This window comes from Equus quagga, chromosome 2, assembly GCF_021613505.1.
Source record: "Equus quagga isolate Etosha38 chromosome 2, UCLA_HA_Equagga_1.0, whole genome shotgun sequence".
Lineage (NCBI taxonomy): Eukaryota > Metazoa > Chordata > Mammalia > Perissodactyla > Equidae > Equus > Equus quagga.
The window spans coordinates 15,099,504-15,126,766 of record NC_060268.1 but is presented as its reverse complement, the minus strand read 5'-3'; the positions used below and the strand labels follow the sequence as shown (position 1 = coordinate 15,126,766).

Here is a 27,263-nt window from a genome sequence, read left to right as displayed (position 1 = left end):
GAACAAATAAAAGGCATTGATTGCCACACAATCCCTTTTTATACTTTCAAAATGACCTCAAACTCTAGCTGATGATTAAAAAAAGATTTGAGCCTAGACAGTTTTAATTGTGGAGTTTTCCTACAGAAGTTAGGTGGTGCTTAATACGGGGGCGTCCCATGTAGTTAAATTGCTTCCATAAGATCGTTGCTAGGAAGTTAACTGTATGCCTCTCAAAGAAGAAACATTGCTTTCTTATCTTCTCTTTATTTAGGAAATATGAACTGAGTATCCTTACAACAGTTTTAAGAACCTCTACTTTGATTTCATGATTAAAGGGGAATACCAAAAATTACTTGCTAATAACAGTGATAATGTTTCATCCTCCTCCATTAATACCCTTTTCTTGTAATTCCCCATTGCTTCATCCCTATTCCTAGTGATTACCTAACATGCCACTGTTGATTTTTTAATTTATGCTGCATTTGTCAACACCTACTATGTGTTAAGTTAATGAAGTCCTTTAATGGGACAGCTGTGATGTCACAGAAAGAACCCCCACACTAGGAAAGAGAAACCCACACTCCATTCCTGGTTCTGCTCTACCAGCTGGCTCGCCTTAAGCCTGTACTTAAACACTTTGAGCCTCCTTCTTTACCCACAAAATGAAACTGGTATTTACTCACAGGGTTGTTGAGAGCATCACAGACGTAATAAATATGAAAGTGCTTTTAAAAACCTAAAGTGTTTTAAACAGCTCAGTAGGGCAATGTGTTTGGTAAATAGTGCAGCACATGTCTTTTGGGGTTATCTCAAGATTTTTCTGTTTTTGTAGGTGAACAATGGACTCTTGGATTTTTACACACTACTGCTATATCCATAGCAGCTGCTGTTGACTTCCACATCCAAGTTAGATTATCCAACACAGTTTTGATGAAATTCATTCCTCCACCTAACTTAATCTGGATGTAATTTAGTTTGCTGCCAGGGAAGGAAAGTACATTTGCTGTAAACCCAAAGTCCTGGTTGCTAGCAAGAAAATTGAGTATGTTTTGTTTATTACTTTTGTTTCATATATAATGTATCCGACTTCATGATGACGAGTTACCCTTGCATCTGGAATCTGCTGAACATGCTCTACGAAAGCATTGCCCACTTCGGAGTTACCAAGTCAACTTGGAAGACCAAGTGACTCTCCTAGGGGCTATTTTCTCTGCAACTTTATGATAATGATCCATTCAGTGATGAGTCTTTTCTGGGCTCTACAAAGCCTTGTCTTTATCCCACCTCATTTTTATGAAGTCAGCTACTGCTATTCTGAGTCCGAAGTTCTTGGAGAATCTTGTTCAAAATGAAGATTCTTGTCATCATCCCTGGATGTTCTGTTCCCTCGTTACGTCACTGACACTTTTCTGAGTCGTCTTTCTTCTGTATATAAACCTGCTTCCTATGTCTGTCAGACGGCAGTCCTGTTCACCTTCTCTGAAGGCCAAATTTGCCCCTAGGAAGCTTTGACTCACAGAGCTAGAACTTACACAACAAATCAGCCAGGGGGTTGGGTGAATGTTTTTTGTTCTTGTCTGGAGTCATCACATGTTAGAATGAACATATTTTGAATTATTTACTCTCCAAATTAGAAAAGCTTGTCTTCTTTTCGGCATGTAATTTACTTATGAGGGATGGGGAGAAGTTGAAGGCAATGTGTTTATGGCACCAATACACATAAAAGTTCAGTCTTTAATAACATGCTAGTGAAATAAGGAACCAACTCATTCTCCAAAAATAACCAGATCAGATTGAACTTTGATGAGTCTTATCAAGTGGCAATAGGAAAGTACAGTAAACCAATACCCAAAATAACCGTGGAGAAGTATGCCTTAAAGTTGTAACTTATCCACTGATTTACTAAAGCTTCGGGAACAATCACGTCAATCACAGGTCCATGTGTACCAAAAACAGTAGAATTATCTTCTTTTGTTCCTCAATAATATACTGATTTCTTTAACATATGGCTCTATTAGTGGTGATAAGTGACATTTTCACGAGAGATTGTTAAACTTGTTAAAGAATCATGCAGTTAGTTCTTCAACCTAACATAGGGTAATTAGTCATACCAGTTTTTCTCCTCAGTGCGTCTTTCTTTCAAATGTGTACAATTACAATAAGTGACTATGAGAACTTAACACTCTGGAAGAACTCCCTGTGCTTAAGACTTAGGAAGAATGTCTTCTTTCTACTGTACTTCCAGTGAATAGAGACTCATTTTGCAACTCTCACATCCCACTATCTGCAAAGCCCCATGCCAGAGCTGCCCTCGAGGAGTTGGGGTTCTGGTGGGGCACCAGGATGGTAAGTGACCAGTTACACAAGTCGTCACTCAGTTATAATCACGGAACTAGAAAGAACAACCACAAGGTGAGTGATGTCCAGAATTCCCAGAAGATAAATAAATATTAAATGTTTTTATTCTCCCTTTTTGACTAAGAAATAGCACAAAAGGAAAGTTTTTTAAAATTATATGAGTAAGCGATCTGTGGCTTTTGCCATGAAACTGGGCAGTTTCTGTGGTCTTTACAAGGAGGAGGTAAAGTCTTGGTGATTTCGTTCATCAAAGCTTAATTTGCTTCCGGAAGGAGATCTCATTAAAGCTTGCCCCCTCTCCAGCCCTCAGAAGGTGTTCCCAGGGCACTGTAGGAATATCTTATGTTGTAAAAAGAATTTTAGGGGCTCGCCTGGTGGCGCAGCGGTTAAGTGCACACATTGCACTTCTCGGTGGCCCACGGTTTGCCAATTCGGATCCCGGGTGTGGACATGGCACCGCTTGGCAAAAGCCATGCTGTGGTAGGCATCCCACGTATAAAGTAGAGGAAGATGGGCACGGATGTTAGCTCAGGGCCAGTCTTCCTCAGTAAAAGGAGGAAGATTGGCAGTAGTTAGCTCAGGGCTAATCTTCCTCAAAAAAAAAAAAAAAAAAAGAATTTTATTCACCAAAGGAGACAAATCACGTTTTTAAAACTTAAAAAAAAAAAAAAAAAAATTTCTCATCATTTTAAGTGTCTACATCCATCTTGCTTTTCAGGTCATTCTGAATTGGTGAACCCCTACCCAAATGTTAGCTTTAGAACCTTAATCCCCTTCATCAGACAGGTTTCACAAAGGAACCTTAAATATCTTAGTAGAATTTCCTATTTAAAATAAACCTTTAAGAAAAAAAATTTACAAGAGTATCCCTTGTAACTTATTTGCTATTGCAAAAATAAATAGAATTGATCTATAATTAATTTATAATGGGGACTTAGCTAAATAAATGAAGTTACACCCTTAGACTAAAATACTATGCAGCCATTAAAAAGGATGTTGATGATATACATATTCAAATATGGAACAGGTTCCAAGCTATTAAGCAAAAAAAGGCAGAGTGCAGAACACATATATAGGTTGCTATCATTTGTGCAGCGAGTGACTAACTGCAGACATATATACTGGCAAATGCAGAAAACATCTCTGCAGGGATATATAAGAAACTGGAGACATGTAAAATCTGCCTCTGGGAGAGATTCTAGGAAATTTGGGGTCATAGTTGGGAGGAAGGCTTGTTTTCACTGTATAACCTTCTGAACTGCTTGAACTTTTTTTTTTAACCACATGCTTGCTTTAACTTTAATGATTTTAGAAAATAATATTAAACATTTAAAAGCTGGAATAATCAATAACTTATTTTAAAATAAATATGAATTAAGATCAAGTAATCGAGTAAAAGGGAAATTATTTTTTAATTATGCCTTTATATCACAGCAGATCGTTTTGTAATGAAAACAACCCTTCTAAATTGTAAATTTGCATTTACAATATGTCCGTTTTTCCTGAAGTGAAGTGTGCTCTTTGAGTAAGTTCTGGGAGCTCAGGAGAAATCCTTTGCACTGAATCACCAAGCAGTTAGCTCCTCCAGTCTTGCAGACAGAAAGGGCGCCAGGAAAGCAGCTGCATTCATGGAAAAGGAGAAAGCGAATCAGGATGCAGCCCTGTGACCTCTGGCAACAAATAGCTCTCAGTGTGAAACGGGCACTAATAGAACATTCGATGCTGAAACCCTTTGCCTGAGCCAGAGTAATTAGGACTGTAATTCAGATTTGGGATTTTTCTCTGAGGTTTCACAGCTTATGAAGTCAGCAGAACAGGGTTATTAAATCATAGCCTAGTACCAAGTCAAAGAGATTCTTGTAAATGTAGAAGACAGGGAAAATGCAAGCTCCAGCTGAGCAGTCCTGTGGGTGAGGCGATGAACCCATCCACGGCACAGCTAATGACCTGTTTTAGGGGCACAGCTCATATATTCCAAATAACAGGGGGGAAAGAATTCCAAATAGCTTAACATCATTAAACCCAAAATGCTATTGGATCCTTCCTCTGTGGCATCGTAAAATCCCTTATCCAAGTGGAGAAGGGATACGCTTGCTGTAAATCACGGAAAGTTTATGCCACCCCAGATACAAACTTCACACTAACTTGTTCACTCTGGGGAAGGTTCATGGGTTTGCTTTGTTTGGGGGTTTGGCTTGTGTTTTTTTTAAAGCAATAATAGTCTTTGTAGGATGGCTGCCATGTCAGCATTTATCTTGAAACTCGTGGATATGAGTTCTGACTGGAGTCACCTTTCTGACAAGTGTTATTGCGACTGTGTTTTATATCCCTGTTCAGAATGGTTTCTAATGATAATGCTCTGTCTACCTCGCTGCTTCACACTAAATTATAGATGCCACAGTGACAGGGCAAACCGCATCCGAGCGCAGAGCTCAACTCCCCGTGTGTGATGTCAGTGCCTCCACCCTTCTGTGCCCGGAATCAAAAATGGGAAGCAAAGATATGCAAAACATTTGTGCTTAAAAATAATGTTCTGTCAGTTATTAAACAAGTGATATTTCATTTAATCAGCTCAAGGGATTATTTTAAATGAAAAGGCAGAGAGGATGATTTTATTAACACATTCCTGCCCTGGAGTCCTACTGTAATAATTCTTTACCTGCCTAAATTAAAAAGTTATAATTCAGCCTGTCTACAGGAAGAAGTTCTGGGTGATTGGATTTTATTAGTTCTTTGATTTTTAGTTGCTCACAAATGGAGGTAAAGGCTGAAAAGCTCATCCTATAGCAGTGAGAATGTTTTAGCTACTTAATAAATCACCTCTTCTCTAGACAGTGATTGTATCCAGGACTTAGAAAGCAAGTGTGCTTCTGAATACAGGATTTTATCCAAATGGGGTCCATCTAACCGATCCACTTATGTATTTGAACCTCCGTACAGTTCATTCCACTGCATGTTTAAACCAATGTGGGAGACTAAGCTACTATCAAAATATATTTCTAAATGTTATTTAATTGTCAATTAGACATAAAGCACTCTGCTAGGATCTGGAGGAAGAAGAGACAAAGAGCTGAATCAAGTCACATTGCTAGTCCTAATGGAGCTTGTAGGCTAGCAGGGGACGGACCCATCTAAACAAAGAATACAAGGGAGTCAGAGAAACAAAAGAGCAGAGAAAAGAGAAGCCAAGAGGCTGACTGGAAGCTTCCGATACCTACCCTGTCCCCGTGCAAGGAAGCAAAATCATTGTCACACTTTTTATGAAGATCGTGTTTTTCAGTTCACGAAGTCTTTTCAAATACATCATCATGATTGCTCATTTGAGTTCCAGAACAATGCCGTGATGTTTAGGAGTGTATTATTTCCATTTTGCGAATGAGAAACTGCAAGCAGAGAAATAATTTTTGCCTGATCATTGATGTTATGAGTTAAACCCAAACTTCAAAGTCTGTCCTTATTAAAGCAAAGATTGCTAACCTGGGGCTCTGTTTGATCATCCCATGTCAAGAGGAACACTGTATCCAAAACTGTGTGTATGGACAAAAGCGCATTCTTCTTGGGAAAAGAGTTCGCTCAAATTCTCAAAGTGGCCTCTGATTCCAAGAGATAATAAGAATTACTGTTTGAATAGAATCTTATTCCTCAGTTTTTATATCTGGCTTTTCATTAGTCACTAAGCTATTTTTATTTTTCCTAGAGAACAGTGGATATATCATAAGAGTTCCAGTCTGCACAGTATTTAGACACAGCTCCACCCCGAGATGCCTATTGCCTCATTGATTTCTACAAACTGGGTACTGCAGCAGCTCCTTAAAGGCTTGTTCATTCACTTATTCATTCATTCATTCACCTAAGTGCTCCTGCTGAGTCAGTCTCTACCCTTGAGGTACAATGTGTAATTGGGTCATTAATTTGTTTATTCAACCCAAATTCTGTGTGCAAAGACCTCCAGCAGGTATTTTCAAGGATATAAAGATGAAAAAGAAATGGGACCTGCCCTCAAGGATCTTAAAATCTAATAAGAGAAGGAAATTGAAAACAACTATAGAAGAAGCAAGACAAAATTAAGGTGTCATGGTAGGAAGAAAGTAGATTATCAAACTGTCAGCCTTCTAGAGAGAATACAAAAATAAACACAGGAGAACTTTCTGGAGGAGGGTTTAAAGGTGCATTTTCAGTTCCTTTCAGAAGTAGCTCTCTAGGGAGGATGTCCTCTAGTCCATGTTAATTGTCATACTCTTCCAAATTCTCTTCAAACCTACAAATGGTGTTGGTCATCTAGGTACTGCTCCAACCCATTATCAACAGTTATCCCTATTCCCTTGGGCAGAGTTATCTTGGCTATAAGGAAGGAGGGAATTCAGCCAGAGTGCATTTGGTGGGAGAGTGGCTTTCTGTTGCATTTGGAACGTACTCCTATCATTTTCACTCATTTTCAGTCCTTTTGATGGATCTCTCCAGTTGGAAAAGACTCAAAACCAATTTCAGTGCAGATGCAAATAATCCTAACAAATTATTCTATAAATATACCACAAATAGCAATACTTTGTGAGGTTAATAGCTCTTACTATCAAATAAGGAAACTGAAAAACAGAAGCTGTGTCCATGTGAGGAAAGTGGATTGATGCTAAATCCAGAGATCTGTTTGGTTCTTCTGGTCAACGTGACTGTGCTACATACAATCTAGAAGAATCCTAACATTCAATGGGTTGGCTCCTGATCTACAGGATTCATATCTTTTTCAAAGTAACTAGTCATTTGGCAACTCCTGTTCTAGATGTGTGTGTGGAAGGTGAGGGAGGGCGTGTGGTGGGGCTTGGAGACAGGACCTCACCCTACTTCTCATTGGCAGAGAAGGGAGAGTAGAGCCAGCTCTCTGAAGGGCAGACTAATTGTGTTAAAGAGCTCTTGCAAATCAGGACTGAGGAAGCCATGGATGGGAGTCGATGTACCCTGTCTTCTTTCACTGAAAATAACCCATATGTTGACAATTCTATGTACAATGTATCAACCCAAAAATTTCCACTTAAATTAGAAGATATAAGTCACATTATATGGCCGCATATATATCAAACTTTCTGACTGAATTAGGACTTTCAGTTTAATACAACAGATAATGAAATATAGATGCCATCCTCAGTCAACTTATTTTCTTTGGAAATTGCATTCTAGAGACAGGAGGGTTCAGGACTGGGATGGAAGAATTCCTGTACTATTTAACGTAGAACTTGTAAAAATTATGGCCAAAAAATGCATGTTTTAATTAATAGTATTACAACATTAAAAAATTTCTCCTAGCCTTAGTTCTTCCAGAATCAGGGGACTTATTTTCTAAGTTGAGAAATTATAATGGTTAAAAATCCACAACTAGCATGTATGGGAGGCAGTAATACCTGGTAATAAAATTAACAACAATAATAATAGCAGCAAATAACAAATCAGAACTTCCTATATGCCAGGCAATGTGCATACATTCTCTCATTTAATTCTCACCAAACCCTTTGAGGTAGGAACTGTTATTAACCCCATTTTACAAGAGAGGGTAAGTAAGTTGTCCCAAGGTTACAGACCAATAAGCAGTGGGGCCAGGATTTGAACCCAGTGTCCTGACCCCACAGCCCGTGTTCTCCTCCACCACTCGGTGTCAAGGGCAGGACTCTAAGGTCAGACACACCTGACTTTGAATCTGTTCTCACAGCTGGGTAACCTTGGACAAGTTGTTTTACTTTCTAAGCCTTAATATCTGTATCTGTAAAATTGATATAATAATGCCACTTCAAAGGATCATGTGAGGATGAAAGAAAACCCTGTAGAAAAGCACAAAGTAAAACCCCATATTATGGCCCATTACCTTGCACATAAATGTTCACAGAATCTAGGGGATTTCTAGGAGAAAAAAAAAGAATAGAGTCTTGCAATAACAAATTGATTAAAGTGACAAATTAGATGGCTAATGTAAGTTTTGAGAGTAAATGTGTATACATATAAATTTTAATGTGTATCCATATAATTTTTTTTTTAAAGGAGATCTCTTTTTTTTAAGATTTTATTTTTTCCTTTTTCTCCCCAAAGCCCCCTGGTACATAGTTGTATATTCTTCATTGTGGGTCCTTCTAGTTGTGGCATGTGGGATGCTGCCTCAGCGTGGTTGGATGAGCAGTGCCATGTCCACGCCCAGGATTCGAACCAACGAAACACTGGGCCGCCTGCAGCGGAGTACGCGAACTTAACCACTCGGCCACGGGGCCAGCCCCATACATATAATTTTTATCTCTGAAGATTACTTCATTTAACTTTTGAGTTATTCTCATTACAACTATCAATAGAATTTTAGTTAAAAAATTCATTGTTTGTTAAGAGTGAACTTCAAAAGTTGACATTGGATTAACTGGGCAGATCACTCTCAGAACCTGGAACCTGGAGGCACAGCTATGGTGGTGGTGAAGACATTATTCCCCACTGCAATGGATTATGTTAAAAAAAATCTCAAATATGAAAATAAAAAGTAGTTCATGCATAAAGCATGATGCCCAGAAGCATATTAGATCTGTTTATCTCTTTGTTTAAAATGAATGCTACTTGGTAGAGTTTACATAACATGGCAGGGATCCTCTTGATAAAGTGTTTCTATCACCTGGGAACACACCGGCTCATTTCCTCAACACCTTTCCACATGACTAGCTTGCCAGCAAGTATAACAGCAAACAAAGTTTTAATAGGTCAAGAGCAGAGTAACTGCTCACATTAACAGGAGGGAGAGGAGCGCTTGACGTGCACCGAGGCTAATAACTGACACTTTCGGCATGCATGTTTGAATGCTGCTTAATAGGGAGTTTAGAAGGAAAGGCTTTTATAAGAGCCTGAGATTACTTACAAGCTTTGGGTAGAAGGAAGAGGGGAAGCAGAGCCGCATCGCTGTGCATGCCCACTTGAGAATGGGGGTGTACCTTAAGGCAGGTGGCTCATCAACCATTTCTCCATCCCTTGTCTGCTGAGCAACTCCCAGGTAACGGCATTACTAAGTTTAAGGATTGACTGCATCTCTTCCATTTTCTTTAAAGCTGTCCAAACTAAGAGAGCCTCTCATCTTTATTTGTTTCTTGTCTAAGAGAAGCTGCTACTTAGAGACTGTTTTTGTCATATCACGTCGGTTTTGCTGAAAGCTGCAACAAGACAGATAAACATATGATCTATTTTGGAACCTTTTTCTGCCTACAAGGAGGGAAAAAGAAGGTTGAATGTCTCCCTTCCTTCCATCCTTCCTTTCTTTCCTTCCTTTCTTTCCTTTCCTTTCCTTTCCAGAATCCGTCCTTTCTCTCTTTCCAGCTTTGCCTTCCTAGGGCAGTGTGATTATTTATGAAGTTAATAGCATCTACAGAGTTCATTGGCCCCCTTTTTCCCCCAGAAACACAATCATAAGTTTCAATAAAGTTTTGGGAGTGTTCAAATGAAATAGCTATGCTGCTAACCCTGGCTTTGGCAGCCCGTAAATGGCAGAATATGCTCAATATTGTTTTTATCCTTTCCTCATCACCAAGAGGGAGACAAAATCTGCTACTATATTTAAACTGAAGAATGGACAGACTTCTTTTTGTTGCAAAATCTGTCTTTTGTGTAATTGAAGCCCCTTTAATAATGCAGGCTGTGGAGAAGCTATGTAGAAAAAGAATTGGAAGTTCACGTGGAATCTTCCTTAGACACTACCCACTGGAGCAAATAGGGAACTTTGTCAATATGTATTCAGGCTCCTGAGGGATACGGATCAGTAACTGAATCATAGGTAAATAGATAGATTAGATATGGCAGTGGTGGGGAACGCATGCTGGAAAACAAATCCACAAGAACAATTTTACAGGGCCTGCCTTCTATTTTCATAAGGAAACTAAGCCAAATAATCTGACAAGGGCGGAAATCAAATCATCTGTCAAGTTCCTCTACCTTTCATTTATCACACAGTTTAATACCGTAATGAAAAATAGCAAATGAAAAATGAAGTGAGTGACCAATGAAAAAGGCATTCTCTGAGGATACAGTAATGTGTTATTAGCCCAAATCCTCCACCCCTGTACACGTATAACTGCCAGGGGAGGCCCCGTGGTCACACAACCCTTTTCATTCAAGTATGACAGATCCTGGGCTGACACTAGCGCTGTGGTTGGGAGGGCTGCGCATACATGAAAGCTTCCCTCTGTCCTTCAGTCCTCTCAGGCTCCTATATTTTTTTATCCCTTCATTACATCAAAATCTGAGCTAGTACAGGGTTGCTGTATGTGAGCAGAAGCCTAGTAATTCCATACTCAGCAAAGAAAGTGGGACGAGAGGATGGAAGTATCTTGTGAACTGTTCACTACATGTCCAAAGGTTGGTCTTCACAATCACCATGTAAGGTAGTTCAAACCCCATTTTCACAACGGAAGGAACTGAAAATCAGAACAATTAAAGCAATTTGTCCAACCCCTAAAAGTAGTGGAGGGAGAATTCGGACCCAGGCCTAGTTGATAACAAACCCATGTCCTGCCCGCTGATCTTGCTGCTTCCCATAATCCAAGAAGGTAGAAATGTCTCATCAAGTTGGACGCTAGGGCACCTGAGTGAGAGTAAAGGGAATAAAAAGGAACTTTGTAGACGGCTTTAAATCTAAAATCCAAATAATAATGGCTAACGCTTACTGGGTGCCGAGCATTTTTCAAAGTCCTATATTAACCTATTTGATCCTCACAATAATCCTCAGAGTGGGTACTATTCTTAATATCATTTCCAGATGATGGACCGGAGGCTCAGAGAAGTCCAGGAACTAGCCCAAGTTTACACAGCTAGCAAGCGGTAAAGCTAGGATTCCACCCTAAGCAGCTGCCTCGAGAACCTTCTTCCCAACTGCTACCTCTCATGGCCTCTTTAAAGCCTAAAGACCAGGAGGGGAGTGAGAACTTGCCTTGGGCAAAAAGGGTATATGGCAGCCCGTTGGTTTATTATAAGAAAAAGCCATCAATAAGAAAATAGTTTAAGGAGCAGCAATGTAATAGCTCCATTTAAATAATACCACCCATTAAAATAAAATATCATTTATCCTCAATTCTCCTGTCTAAATAGTATGAGCTTGGGGAAGAGATAACATTTATTTTACCCACTTGGTGCAGTCTAGCAGATTGTGGGTACTCAAGTCAGTCTCTTGCTCCTAAGCCAAGATGATTAATAAGGCAGAATATATTTATTTCTAAGGAGCAGAGGAGTTGATTCTGATTTAGGCAGTATGTGCTGGGGAGCTGCAAAACAGAATTGACCTCAGCATAATTAGGTTGGACGTGGTGGAGTGAGGACTTGAACACAAATAGTTCTATTTTGACAAGCAGAATTCAAGAGCGGCTGGTTTCTTTTTTTTTTGTCCTTTTTCAAAAGGAGGAGGATGATTATTTAATATTTGCTGAGTGCCAACAGTGTACTCAGCGCTGCGCAAGACCTCGGAACTGGATGCTGGAAACTGCCTGAAGGGAAATGTTAGCAAATTAAAATCCATAGAATCAGCATGAGGGTGGCTGAGGAATACCTGATTAGAGGAAGAGTGTCCCCCGCCTGTCCCAGAACAACAAAAAAGGAAGCGCTAAGGCGAGAAAGAAAAACCTGTATGGGTCACCTGGCAGGGATGCAGTGGCGTGGAAAAGTATGCTTTAAAAGAGAGAACTCCCACCTAAGAGCAGCTAACAGAAAGGAACATAAACTTCAGCAGGCAAGATGGAGGGCAGGAAGAGGAGGAATCAATTCAAAGAACAAAGACCTCGAGGCAAATGATCAGCCTTCCCAGAGTCCTTCAAGGGAAGGAGGCCTGGAGGGAAGGCAGCCGCAGGTCAGGGTGCTGGGAGCGGCCCCAGGGATACACAGAGCACAGTAGATTATCGCTTTGCCTGGGTACGTGGTCCAGGGCACAGGGAGTAAATCTCTGGCCCAGGGGCTTGAGGGGAAGAGCGCTTTGGGTGGTGAAGGTGATGCTGTGTCCTTGACATAGGGATATCAAAGCCACTGCAATCGAAAATACATTTCATGACCTGACCAGGGGCTGATGGCCCTCACTTGGCAAGTCCTAGAGCAGCCAAAAAAAGAAGCTGACCACAAATGCCACCACATCACCTGTGGTCACAGGCAGTGGCCGCAGCTCCAGGGCAGGCAGGTCTCCCGGGACACCCAGCCTGGGGACGGTGAGCTCGGGGCTCCCCTCTCAGTGAGTGAGGTGCCATTCTGGAAAGAAACACTGCAAGTGTGGAATCATAGCAAATTGGAGAAGACTTAGAAGTTATGGAGTCCTTTGAAGGAGTCCCCAAAACCGTGGATAAAGAGAACTGGTGGGTGTGATGCACGCCGACTTTCAAAGGACTTTAAGAAAGAGAGAAAGAAAAAAATAATCCTTCCAAGAGGCTATTAAGCAAAATTGGTAACCATGGGGCAAGTGTTAAAATTCCGTTACATCTTAAAAACTAGTTAAGAGATGGAAAGCAACGAGTAGAATAAAAGGCCATTTCTTTCTGTAGAAAGTGGTTAATTGTGGGGAGCCCAGGGGAGAATGCTGACCAGCTTTCTTCAGTCTTAATAACAACCTGGAAGAGGAAGATGAAAAGCAAGATGGCAAAACTTGTTGATGAAAAAGAATTATTTAAGGGTATTTGAGTCATGGAAGGGTCTGAGAGAGTCTAGAAAACACAGAGACCTGGGGGAAAAAAAACAGGAAAATTAAAAATATCCCAGCAAGTAAAAATTCGGCGAAAGCAGGCAGAGGGCAGTCCGTCTCAGCAGGGAGAAGGAGATGCTGAGATTACCTGAACGCGTCTCTCCAGACTCGGCGTGCTCGGAGTGGGTGCCCCGAGCCACGTTCTTTTGTAAGATTCGCTAAGACGAGGCCTTGGTCATGTGGACACTAGTTTATCATCTGTCACTGTTAGAGCCGAGCTACCCAGGATTTCATTTTCTCTAGCTATAAAATAAGGACAATAAAATTGGCCTTATTTGGGAATGCTGAAGGATCAGATCTGTTATTGATTGAAAATTCCAAGTAAGACAGTGTCACCCCCGTATATTTACTGACTAAATTAGTGGACAATTCTCCAAAACACCCAACTGGCTTTTGTGTTCCATTCTTCTGCCTGCCTTTGGCACATGACAGAAGCTCTTTTCTCCTCACAAAAATAGCTGCTTTATTTCTACAGATGGCACCAAAGCATACCCTGCATGTGTAAGTCAGTCATTGTCCCCTGGAGAAAGGTGGTGGTTCATGAATAGGAAGTTAATCAGCTTCTTATGAGATAAATTCTAGCTATTTCAAATTTAAAGAAAATACTGTCCCACTCTGAAGCCCAATGAATAATATCGCAGGATGCCAGGAAGTGAGTTCATACTCTTTGCTACTTCCTGCCCCAACTCTCCCATCCCCGGCCACCTGGAGAAAGAGCCCACCCTCTGAAAAACATAACTCAGGAGGCCAGAGTTTAGGTCGACTTGGTGGCTAAACTGGATGGTGTCAGAGTAACAGCAGAAGTAATGGTAAGAGGGGCTGATATTCTAACATTTGCAAAGTACTTTACAGTTTAAGAAGTGCTTTCATGTCCATTACTTTGTTTGATTCTCATAAGGAGCCTGTTGTGGGAGTCCACGTATCACCATTTTACAGATGGGAAAACCAGGGCCCACAAAGGTGCACTGCTATCTAATGAACAGAAGAGCTGGAACTCCAGCCTGGCTATTCTAACTACACAAACGCATTCTCTTCCCACTTCACCAAATAAAAGAAGGAAGCAAATAAGCCTGCCCTTCCTCAGGACTTTAACCCCGCAGGCATGTGGGATGATATCCATCATAGCTGTGACTTTTGAAGACCCTTCTTTTGGCCCCCTGCCAACACACACACACCTCACCCCAGTCCAGCCTGGAGAGCATTTAGGATAAACGGAAGTGGCAACTTTGACACTCACACTTGTTAGCAAGAGCACACTGCTGGAGAGATGTGTTTACACATTCAACAGTACCTTTAGGAGGTCTGTGGAGATTCTGATTTCTATTTGCACTCATCTTATGTCAGTGGCTTTCATGTTACATTAGCAAATTTAATCTCTGCTATTGTGATAGAAAGTTACTGACACAATGAGACTTGATTTAACAACTTTCAGACTTTGGTGGCAAAGGCAAAATTTGCTAGCAGAACACCAATTCCAATCTCTAATTAAAAAATAAATCAGGGTACAGGGACATCAGCAGTTCCTGTATTTCAGATCTAGGTAGAGCCAAGGTTGAGGGTAGGCAGTTTTGGACCCAAGGAGTTTGTGAATGGGGAGAGACAGCTGGAGGAACCACTTTTGGGCTTCAGGTCTTTCTGATGTTATTCTGAGTTAACAGAGTGTAATTTGTGAATTATGTAGCTTCTTCTTCCCTAGACCTGTTAGAGTCTCAGGAAAGCATGGGTGTTGAAATCACCAAAATAATTGGCAAATCTCATTTTTCAAGCCAAGGCAGGATTCTTCTCCAGTAAACCCTTCACCTATGTGCTGGACAACTGGAAAACAAATGGCTTAGCCTCACTGGGGAGCCTTGCTCTTGACCTCTTTCTGTTGTAAGTGCCAATAATGGGTGAAATATTCAAACAAGAAACCACCAAAGAAAGAAAAAAGAAGTCCCAAGTGTGAAGATAGGCCTCAGGACATTCTACTGTTGGCTAAGTGTCCTCAGGAAATTCTGAGAGGCTAACCCTAATATTAATTCTTATTTATTCCAGGTTTCCGTAATACAAGTGATGGAAGCCAATTAGAAATGCTTTAAGATCCTGCTAACAAGCTGAAAAATGTTGAACATATTTTACAAATATATAAATATGTAATTTAGATCATCAGGTGGCCAGATATTCCAAGTTCCAGAAATGTACTCAAAGTGCCGAGGTTCTCAGGTCATAACCCAGCCTCATTACCACAGAACTTCTGGAACATTGCTTCAGAGTTCTGCTGGGAGAAAGCACATGTTTCAAACTCCTTCACCTACATGGCTGAAACCTCTCTCTATTATTATTATTTTTCTTTTTACCAGGCAAGGATTTATTGCTATAATATATACGTGCACGCACTGTATAATAAAACCTCCCTGATTACCTTATAACTGCACATTAAAAATTTACTAAGATAAAATTAATGTGATTTTAATAATATTGTTTTAATATACAGAACATCAGGTGACGGGGGAAAAACTATTTGGGATTCAGTGTGCAAAATGCCTCTTTTGCAGCACCCTCATAACAATAGCTGAACTGGCAGACGAGTGTTGTCTGCTCAAATTTCTGCTACGTGCATCCCCGGGGGAATGGCTGAAGTTGAGGCCTCTTAAAATGTGACTGGGCAATGCTTTTGAGACTATCATGTAGGGAACTTCCCGGCATGACAGGGGATCTGGGTCAATCAACATATACACAGCATTGTTTCCTGTACACTCTTCTGTGAGATTCAGCCAGAGAACATAACTTCAAAGAATCTTTTGATGGAGAAAAAATGTTTTCATTCATCTGTTTTATGATAGTGCTGCAGGATACTTACAGTAGATTTACTATAATGACAGAACCTGGCTACTGTCCCAAAGGAAAAGAAATGCTACTTTTCTCCTGCCACCTACCTGCCGCATTCATTATTCCCAGCTGGAAGTGTGGACAGGCAAGTGATGGGTTAAAGGGAAAGATGGTTGGAACATGGCAAATAGAGATCATTAGACTCCCACCAGGGTCACTTGCACAAGGCCTGTGAGCCAGGGTGGGAACATTCCCATGGTCAGGTGCTTGCTCACTCCAAACCCCAAAAAAGAGAGCAGACCTCCCAGCTCTGCACTGCTGCTGAGGGGATCTGAGGCGCTGGGGAGAGGCAAGAGTCTGGCTTCCACCCCGCTGGGCAAAGACTCAGCCAAAGGAAGTGCCAGGACACTATGCTGACCCACTTTGGGCCCTTCCTCTCTGTTTGTTCCCAGGCAGAGGAGATACAAAAGCATCGCTATGGCATGGGGAAAAGTTGGAGAAGCATTCTGGAAATTGACATGCAAATAAGCGCTCCAAGGACTCCACTTTGTTCTAAAAATTCCCATCGCTAGGACCTGTTAAAACACCAATCAGAAGAGGGGCAGTGATGGGAAGGCCCTGGTGGTTTTGCAGCCAGAGTCGCCCTCTTTGAGGGATTGTTTCTGTACCGTGTCCTGGTCTGAGCTGGCACAGGTAAAACTGAACGTGCACCCACCAAATGTCCAAGAAGCCAACAGGTTTAGCTGTAACAGATCTGTATTCTATAACAGCACACGTGCATTTGAGTGGCATCTTTCAGGAATGATCCTAGCTAATTTTATATATAGAAAGTCCTAAAGACTCAACCAAAAAACTGTTAAAGCTAATCAATGAATTCAGGAAAGTTGCAGGATACAAAATGAACATATAGAAATCAGTAGCGTTTCTATACTAATAACAAATTTTCTGAAAAAGACAAATCAATCCCATTTACAGTAGCATCAAAAACAATAAAATACATAGGACTGAAGAGGTGAAAGATCTCTACTCTGGAAACTACAAGACATGGATGAAAGAAATTGAAGAAGACACAAATAAATGCAAAGGTATCCTGTGTTCATGGATTGGAAGAGTTAATATTGTTAAAATGTTAATACTACCAAAAGCCATCTATAGATTCAGTGCAATCCCTATCAAGATTCCAATGGCATGTTTTAACAGAAGTAGAAAAAAACACTCCTTAAATTTATGTGGAACTACAAAAGACCCTGAATAGCCAAAGAAATCATGAGAAAAAAGAGCAAAGGAAGAGATATCATACTTCCTGATCTCAAGCTATACTATAAAGCTATAGCCATCAAAACAGTATGGTACTGGCATAAAAACAGACAGATCAATAGAATAGAATTGAGAGCCTGGAAATAAACCCAAATGTATACGGTCAACTAATATTTGACAAGGGAGCCAAGAATATTCAATAGAGAAAAGATAGTCTCCTCAATAGATGGTGCTGGGAAAATCAGATATTCACATGTAAAAGAATGAAACTGGACCCCTATCTTACACCACTCACAAAAATTAACTCAAAATGTATTAAAGACTTAAATGTAAAACCTGAAACCATGAAATTCCAAGAAGAAAACAGGAATAAAGCTCCTTGACATGGGTCTTGGTAATAATTTTTTAGATATAACACCTAAAGCACAAGCAACAAAATAAGAAATAAACAAGTGAGACTACATCAAGCAAAAGCTTGTGCATGGCAAAAGAAACAATCAACAAAGTGAAAAGACAACCTACAGAATGGGAAAAAATATTTGCAAATCATGTATCTGGTAAAGGGTTAATATCCAAAACATATAAAAAAAGTCATAAAGTGCAATAGCAAAAAACCAAATAACCCAATTAAAAAATAGGCAAAGGACTTGAATAGACATTTCTCCAAAGAAAATATACAAAAGGCCAACAAGTATCTTGTGTGTTTTTTGTTTGTTTGTTTGTTTAACCTTGTAATGGAATGTAGGCTCTCTTGGGGAGGATTTTTTTTTCTTTTTTTCTTTTTCCCACTGCAGTAACTTCAGAAACTAGAACAGTGACTGGCACCATAGAAACTCATTAAATACTTGTTGAATGAATAAATTCTGAAACCACTTGTGGGCAACTAGACACATGATGGCTTTAACCAATCATGATTCATCCTGGAGCTGACCTTGCTTCCCCTGAAGAGTGTACGTAGGTGGAAGAGATGGGTGCTTGGGGGAGATGAATGCCTGGGGGAAAACAGGGTATTTTTAAGGAAAAAAATAGAAGACAGGAAGAGTTTAGGGTAAGCAATCAACAGGACTACACATTCCTAGATTTATTTCCCTTTTTGAAAGTAAGAAAGATAATTATCACTTATCCTGAGTCAAGAAAAATACCCCATTTCATTGATTTCAAAAATACCCCATATTTTAACATCTCTGACTTTAGGGTGCATCTTACAATCAATGCTATCTTACGATCCTATAACTGGCAGTATTTTTTTTTCTTAGTGCTTCATAAAACGATGGGGTATCTCAAAATGGATGGTGTCTTAGAGTCAGTCAAATCCCCCAGTATCCCTTGAAACGTGGTATGTTTCTGAGGTATGAAGCCATACTCTGGAAGACAGAATATTATCATCATTATCCATAGACACATAAGCTAGCTGCTATTAAATAAACCAGTTTGGAAATATCTCATGATCTCCAGAAAAACTGGACACTCTGTTTTTCTCTTGGCTTCATACTGGGAAGCTTTGATTTAAGATTATGTCTGAACACAGAAGCATCCTTCAGCAGTGTCATTTGACCCAGATTGTATGTTTTTATAGCCTGAGCCAATTAGTTAAAGTGACTTTGACTATAATAGGGACCTGTGACATTCCTCAACATTATTGCATTAGTCACCCTGGAACAGTTTCTGGCTTGTGTTTGTAATCTGGCTCTGATTGTACCTTCTTCATCCCAATATTTATGTGATTGGTTGCTGTCCTGTAAAATAATGACCTTGAAATTAAACCCTCTCCGATTTTCTTTATTTCAATAAGTCCTTAGCACTTGATGGAACAGTGTGAATCACCTTTATTGTTCTGACTACTAATCAAAGGTTTGGGGTTTTTTTCAATCTTTTTAATCTATATTAACCAAAGGAGGGTTGGGCTGGGATTCAGGAAACTTTGGTGGTGCCCCCGACTCTGTTTCTAGGGAATGGGGTAAACCTGGGCAAATTGCTTGTCTTCCTCTGCTATCATTTTTCTTGCTACACATGGGGAGATTGTTCCAGATCACCTAGCTCTCTCAGTCTATGCTCAAATGGGCTTGTGGTACCAGGCCCAATGTAGGTTTAACTTGGGCTACAATTCCAGCTTCCATCCCAAAGCTGCACTGGAGGAGAGCTGGACCTCATTAAAGGCACTAACTTATCTATGAAATAAAGTTAAGAGAAGTACTGACCATGAATTCCTTGAGGTCAAGACAATGTCTCGTTGATCTGGTAACCCATCACCAGATAGACACTCCTTGAAACCAAGGACAGTATCTGTATAATTCATTTCTGTATCCCCAGTGCCCCGCAGAGTGTGACTCACACATATTTATTGAATGAATAAATAAATCACTGAAATGTGTTCCTCCAGATACTATTTCCCCTCAGCCTTGATGGAAACCATAGTTTTCTATTCCTCCCATGCTTGGTTTCTCTGTTCTTCCCTATTTTGTTTTTCTTGTTTTTCCTTCTTTACTCCTACTTTCACATTTATTTTCTTTTCTTCCTTTTTTTTTTTTTGCTCATTGGTATCCTGTCATTTTTCAAAAGCATAAGTCCTAGCCTCTTTTTTGTGGTAAAATATACATGACATAAAAGCTACCATTTTAACCATTTTTAAGCATACAGTTCAGTGGCATTAAGGACAGTCACACTGTGCGACCATCACCACCATCCACCTCCAGAACTTTTTCATCATCCTAAACCGAAACTCGTTACCCATTAAACAGCACCTCCCCGTCTGCCCCTCCCCAAGCCTCTGGTGACCACAATGACCCTGTCTGTCTCTAGGAACTTGCCTATTCTAGCGACCTCATGTAAGTGGAACTCTATTCTTTGATATTTTGGAGTTCTCCCTCGCTCTTTCTCACCCTTCTCCTTTACCTTTCCTTTGGGTTTTGGTGTTCCTTATGGCTTCCCCCCCTCCCCGTACTGTCTTTGTCTTTATCCTTCTATGCATCCTTAGTTGCCATCTACTGCAGAGCACTACCATAACATTTTCTTATTTCTTATATCCATATATAATTTTTAGATTTTTAATTCATTCTTTTATAAAGTTGTGTTATAGTTGAATGTGTTATGAAACGTTTAAAGGCAAAAATATGACCTTTAAAAATGTTGAAAGCAGGTTTCTGGAAAGGGATGGTTCATAAAATGACAGCAGTAGAAGCCAGCACTGAATAGAGAGGAGAAGGAAGTTGATGTAATTAGAGGGGATTTGCCAGAGAAACCATTGCTGCTGTTTGAAAACTGCTGTAGGATTTCTGTAAACTTATGGATTGTCAAATGACCTAAGCATTCTCTGGCATTTTTCTTCTGATCATGGTCAAATATATAAGGAGAGAAAAGCCAGTTTCCTCAGTGACAAAAGATAGAAAGGAGTCCTAGAGTTCATTACAAGGCATCCTGATTCCTCCTCTCTCCTAAGGTACAAGTTCAGCCTCTAGTTATTGATGTACAATACCAACTTTTCTCTGAAATCTGAACTGCTCAGAGCAGGCTGAACAGAACATTCCAGGGAAGTTGTGAACAGTACAAGCGCCAGCCCTTTAAATACACAAACATAAGTACCTAGAGATAGATTTCTATACATATACATTTCACAAAATCTGGAAAATAAAGTAAAAATTAAATCACTCCAAATTCCTACTATCCTTTGGTCAGTATTCTCGGGCATTTCTCTTCATGCACCAGGACTCTTTGAAATATATTGCAGCAGAGATGAAAGAAAGTTGACGATTTCTAAGTAAATTACAATGAATAAATCTAGATTTAGTTTGAGCCATGATATAAAGCAATAATGGGTATTTTAGAGTGCATGGTCATAGACAATGGATGCTCCTTAGAACAGGAAAAATAAAAGTGCTTATCTCAAAGAGTGTTGTGACAAGTAAATTAAATGTGTATGTAAATCACCTGGCATTAATCCGGACTCCTGTACCTCAAGGCTGGTGTGCACAAAATAAAATGGCTCTTAAGAAAATCTAGCCTATCACTCAGCATATGGATTTAATATCATAATGTTGCAAATTTGGAGATACCTGCTTTTGTAATGGTTATGTTTATTTTAAAAAAATAAATACCCAAGTATGTCTTAAGTCATACTTTTTCAGTTTTTTAGGCCTGGGGAAAGCATAGGTCATTGGCGCCTGCAACCCAGAACCAGCAGCTGCTTTGCAAACCCAAACCTGTGATTTGGTTGTAAGAATAGCACTCCTATTCCTTGCTTTCTTCTTTTTCTCCCTGATTTTCTCGATGTTCCCGGGTTCCTGTTTTGTACCTTTGATTGCTGCTTCATCCATATAATTTCTACGTGTTTTTCTCATCCTTCTTTGTCCTTTGTAATGATCTTACAGCCTCCTCTCTGGAGTTTCTTTCTTATGACTTTACATCTTTCTTCCTCCTCATTTTTATTCCCTGTTTAATTCTCTACTCTCCTTTTTTGCATTTGCATTTTCTCATGTTCACATTTATTCTGTAGCACTTTCTAGTAAAACCAGTGACTGTAAAATTTTTCTACCATCTTGTAGTCAGGTTCACGATTCCTATCCATTTCTGAAATTTATTAGCCTAAAAATATTTTAACCGAAGTCATGTTGATGATAATAGCACAACCAAGAATGTTAGTGAAAATATGAATTTTGAGGACAAAATAGTACCATGTCTATAGCTACTTTGTTTTTTCCAATGTTAATCAGATTCACGTTTGATATGGTATTTCAGAACCAGCTACCTCATAAGTACTCAACAAATGTTGCCTGCTCAAATTTAACTTATATTAATCAAACCTTTCCTTCATATGGACTTATTTGATTCTTCCAACAACTTCCTGATGTTAGGTAAGAAGTAATATTGTGCCCTTCGTAGGGATAAGGAAATGGATGATGAGAGATACAGGACTGACTTAACAGTGTAGAGCTATTTGATTGCTAAGCCAAACCTAGAACTCAGGCTTCCTAATACCAAGACACATGTCCAACCCCCACGCCACACATTGCTCTCCATGTTTGTAGCCATGATCCTGCCCAATGGCACCAGTGTTGTTATTCCAGGATAGGATCTTCTGCTCTGGCACCCAGGGGATTACAGAGCCTTACCATCCTTTCCTCCACCTTAATCCACCCAGTAATCCTAAAAATAGATGTTAGGAACCCACCTGCAGAGATATTAGCAACACCAACTACAGCCGTAAAAGCTAACATTTACTGAGTGCTCATCATGTGACAAGCGATGGGATTTACTTGGATTAGTTCATGTATTCTGCTGCACATGGCAATTTAAAGTGAATACAATAGAGTTCTCTAAATACTATATATATTACTATATGTCTTACCATACATTACCAAAACTGTTTTACAGAGAAAGTATATCTACTCATATGAAGGGAAAAGAAAAAGAAGCAAGGTCTTAAGGAAGTTAAAATAAAACCAAAGTGAAACCAAAAAATTTGGTCTCCAAGTCCTTTCCCTCTCTCCAATGAGTCAACAGTCTGTACCATTCACCTTGCTGATAGACTAGTCCCAAATCAGCACTGAGCTCGTGACGTTAGGGAAGTAAATCTTTATATTTAAGAGAGCCTTGCTGTTTGCCCTCAATGCTAAAGGTCTTTCCATAGAGAGGCACTATTTCTCCTCACAGATCTGTGAAACCTTCCTGTAAGACCCCCCTATATGCCTGTGTCAATTGTTGGGGCATTGTCGGCAGATCATATCGGAATTTGAATATGTTATAATGAGATTTTCTTTATAAATAAATGTAATTTTCTTTATAAATAAAGAAATCCCATGTCTAGGAAGAAGAAACACTAGTGCAGAAATCGTATCAATTAAGGGGGGAGAAAATCTCATTGCCAAATATAAATCCCAAAGAAAGGAAGATAGTCATTACAATAATGATTATTATTATTATTACTAATATGAGAAGAGAAAAGCTTGGTTCTAAGTTCACTGGGAAGTTTGCCTTCAGCCTTAGCGATTCTTTTCTAGAGCCTCCCAGGAGTGCAAGCCTATAATTTTAATTATGTCTTGGCATTCTCATAAAGCAAACAGCCTGCTCAGGTAGTATTTATTACCTGTTAGGAAGAATGCTTATGAATATGCTTCACAAATTCCAACTGCAGTCATCTGCAATGGGCCTTTTCAAGGACAGAAGGGGTGAGTTGCAATACACATAGGAGAAAAGTTGCTCATTAAGAGAAGGTTTGTTATCCAGGAACATATAATTAAGGTGACAGTCCCAGCTTCTGTGACAGCCAACACTCGGATCGTTGTTTGATTGCTGCATGGGTCAGGGATCAGCTCCTGCTACAAGATGTAGCCACATTAGTGTGTTAGTGAACAGGTTAGAAAGTAAATTACAGCTGCCTTTCTCAAGCACAGTACTGTCGGTCTTCATTGTTTTGTTTTTACTGTACATCAGCAGGACTGTGGCTTCTGAAGACTTTGTGTGACAGGTTAGGCATTTTATCCTTTGAGTAAACAGTAATCATGGTGTGAAGAAAGTGGGGCATTGGAGAATTTTTCCTATTCTTTGAGAATTCCACTCTTCCTTTTTAGTTTGCTCCAAGGGCTCATTGGGGATACATATATTAAGCCCTTTAAATAGTTCATAATAAATCTTTGTCTCAGGCTGATTCTGACAGTTTTTTAAAGAGTCTTTTAAGAGAGAATCCTCAATCATTTGTTAATCCGTGGGGTGATCTTCAGACTTCGGGAAAAAAATAACAGCCAGGGCTCTTGGGTAGTGAAAATACAATGTAGGAAAAAAATGCATAAATATGGAAAATCCCAAGAATATCACCTTACTGAGATTACTTACATGTTCTGCATGTATCTAAATGCTTGCTTGCTTTCTTCCTCAACAAGCCAAAAAAGAGAAAGAAAAATAATTGTCAAAAGAGCAAGAATTTTTATTGATAATTTTGTTTTTGGCCTTACACGCATCTCCTAAAATGTTAGACTTCAAATTGTGTAAGAGAGAATATACTTTTTAAAGTGAACTAACTCTCTTGGTAGGAAGATAATTTCTTCTTTGCCCTTGTTTCCCGTTTAAAACTACTTCTGTCTTCCCCTAAATTACTTACGTACACACTGCTGTTTCGCCTGGTCAGGGAGAGGCATTCCACTTTTAGAGAAAGGACTGTAGATGTTGGTTATTAGTATCAACAAAAAAACTTTGAAGGACAAGACACAGCTTTCAGAATAAAGACTTTTCTAGGGTGACTTTAAATGTTTTAGCTGATACTTTAGATATGAACTAATTTGTCAGGTATATTAGGTGTTCATAATTTAAAGAATATGAAATAATTTTAGCACCAAAAAATAATATACAACACTTAAACCAGAAGAAAGTAAAATCAATATCTCCCATGTAAATAATTAATATTGGTAATCCTTACAATACCTGTGCATTATTTGTATGAGTGGAAAATATTCTGAAGTCTCTACAGAATAAAAGAGTACTCGATCTCAAGCGCTTTATGTATAAATCATTTACTATCTTAGGGATACTTATTTGAATGTGTTTGGTTTTGCTTGTAACTGAAATGATGAAAGAGGAAACTGAAGAACGCAGCTCATAGCTTTCAGTAAAACGCGAGGATAAGCCTCACGACAGGGGCATCTTCTCCAGGTATATAATCTGAACCTTTATGTCATTTCTAAAATGCAGCTTCTCAAGCTGTTGAAAAATACTAAGAACTTTACTAATGATATGTAAATGGAGTTTGTAAGGAATAAGTGCAATGATAAAATGGAGAAATGGGCAAGGGATAGCCTACTGTTATAGATGGATTCATTCTCATGTAAGGTCAAATAATTGAAGACTCAGAGCAAGGGCGACCGTAAATACCTGGTGTCCCTGCAGGTGAGAGGATTACCCACAAAACAATTATGACAAAGGCAGTGGGGGCGTTCAGCTTGCAGGCAACAAGGAATATGTGATGCCCGTTTTTAAAATATTTATTTGGCATCATGGAATATTCAATTCAGACCCAGAAGCCATCTGATATAATGCTAAAGTACTGATGTTAATAATAGCAAGTACATCATTAGAGAGCTATATGTGAAGCAGGGAAAGGGGCAGTAATCAGTATGAACAAATTTGCTTTGCACCCAGTTTGAGAAAAGGCCACTTCTACCCCGTTTTCCCCATCACCATTAGCAATAGCCTTTATCTTTTTAAATTGAAGACAAGAAGGTAATTCTACAGCAAGGTTAACTGCAAACTATGTAAATGGGGTCATTAAAAATGACTGCATTTTTATCCCTACCACTTGGGAAGATTATGCATAGCCTCGAAGAAAATATACAAATGACCTAACATCAAGTTCAGACATAGAAATGATCCCTTCCTATATATTATGATGCCTACACATATATTAGCTGACCAAGATCATAATGATGAAGCCTTGTCTTCCTCACAGTAAAGCAGGGCTACTTCTGGCAAAAGATTAGAAGACTTTGTTTAGGTACTAAGATGGAGCAGTGGTCATTGAAACTTATTGGGATCATAAGAGAAAGGAAAATTTGCTTAATTAAAGATGTCAAAAATAGATATTCAATAGCAAAATAACATATATAGATAATTAATTGGGTTATCTCCCATTTTTGACTTCTGTAAATTATTGCAAAGTATAAATAATGTTACTAAAAATATTCTCCAATGAATAACCCTCATTCCTTTATTGATGATGGATTTAATACAGTACTTCTAACTAAAAACGTTTTGAAAAATAACCACTTCAGATGTGCTGGAATGGAGCCATAATAAAACCAACAAATTCTAGCTGCTCAATTTCCTCCTATATGATAAAAAATAATAATTTAGCAGAAGATACTGGCTCAGGAGATATTTGTAGAGATCTGCCAACCCAGGCTCTCCTCCACCCCCAGACCACACACACTCACACCGGAAAAGACAAATTCACCGCTGTGCTTAGACCCCATATCTGAGAAGGCAAATTTGAAAAAGCTGTATTATCACACCAACATTCACTTGGATATTCAATTATTGCTTAGTTCTCTAACACTCTACAGTAAGAAAGTTCTGGCCATTTAGAACTTTCTCTCTGTCCAACAAATGCGTCTCAGGCCAATCTTCTAAACTCCTCCCTTCTTCGCTGCTGTTAACCACGTGACTGCTCTCACGCAGAACCCTTCCTCTGTGCCGCGGAGAGTCGTCATTCTTCTAGGAGCAGGGTTGCAAGATTTAGCAAATAAAAATACAGGATTCCCAGTGAAATTAGAAATTTATATGCAATATTTGAGTTATACTTTAAAAAAAGAAAAACCTATCATTGTTTATCTGAAATTCAGATTTAACAGGGTGTCCTGTATTCTGTCTGGGAACCCTGATTAGGAGTAAACTCTCCTGGAACAACCGTCTTTTCCACAAGCCCTGCTTCTGCCTCTTCACCCTTATTGCAGTCCTTCTCCTTGGGAGGCCACTATTCCCGAAACTCTCAAAGAGGCCACAGTTCCTATGCTTCTGACTTCCCCAGTGTGAAAGAGGAGTGGTCATCATACTTTGCTCCCATGGCCACTTCCGCACCATTGCCCCTAACATCATCACTTAAAAACTTCCTCTTAAAAAAAAAAAGCGTTCTTTACCTGTTCTCAATGCCATTGTCTGTCAACATCCACATCACTCACCCACCTTCCTCCATGGTGTCAGCTCAAGGAGGCCAGCAGATGCCAGAGGGAGAGTTTCCAGGATGGGTAACTATTCCACACACACTTCCTTGACTGAAAAGCTCAAAAACTCCTTCTTTGACTTGCCTTTAGCCACCCATTGGCACGATCATGCTTGACCTTTAACCATGCTTCATTTTTTTTTTCCTGAGGAAGATTAGCCCTGTGCTAACTACTGCCAATCCTCCTCTTTTTCCTGAGGAAGACTGGCCTTGAGCTAACATCCATGCCCATCTTCCTCTCCTTTATACATGGGACGCCTACCACAGCATGGCTTTTGCCAAGCGGTACCATGTCCACACCCGGGATCTGAACCAGTGAACCCCGGGCAGCCAAGAAGTGGAACGTGCACACTTACCCGCTGCACCACCAGGCCAGCCCCCTAACCATGCTTCATTTTTAAGATACCAAATATCTGTTCAAAAAAATTGAGAAAAACTTTC

General features: G+C 39.6%; 1 protein-coding gene across 1 annotated transcript in view; it reads left to right on the top strand.

Moving 5' to 3' along the window:
* NPAS3 (neuronal PAS domain protein 3) overlaps positions 1-27,263 on the top strand; it is a 718,494-nt gene that overhangs the window by 611,798 nt on the left and 79,433 nt on the right. The window contains exons 6-8 of the mRNA XM_046654357.1: positions 18,651-18,670; positions 26,782-26,798; positions 27,153-27,159. Of these exons, the coding sequence (XP_046510313.1) occupies positions 18,651-18,670; positions 26,782-26,798; positions 27,153-27,159 (44 nt within the window). The remainder of the gene's footprint in view (positions 1-18,650; positions 18,671-26,781; positions 26,799-27,152; positions 27,160-27,263) is intronic.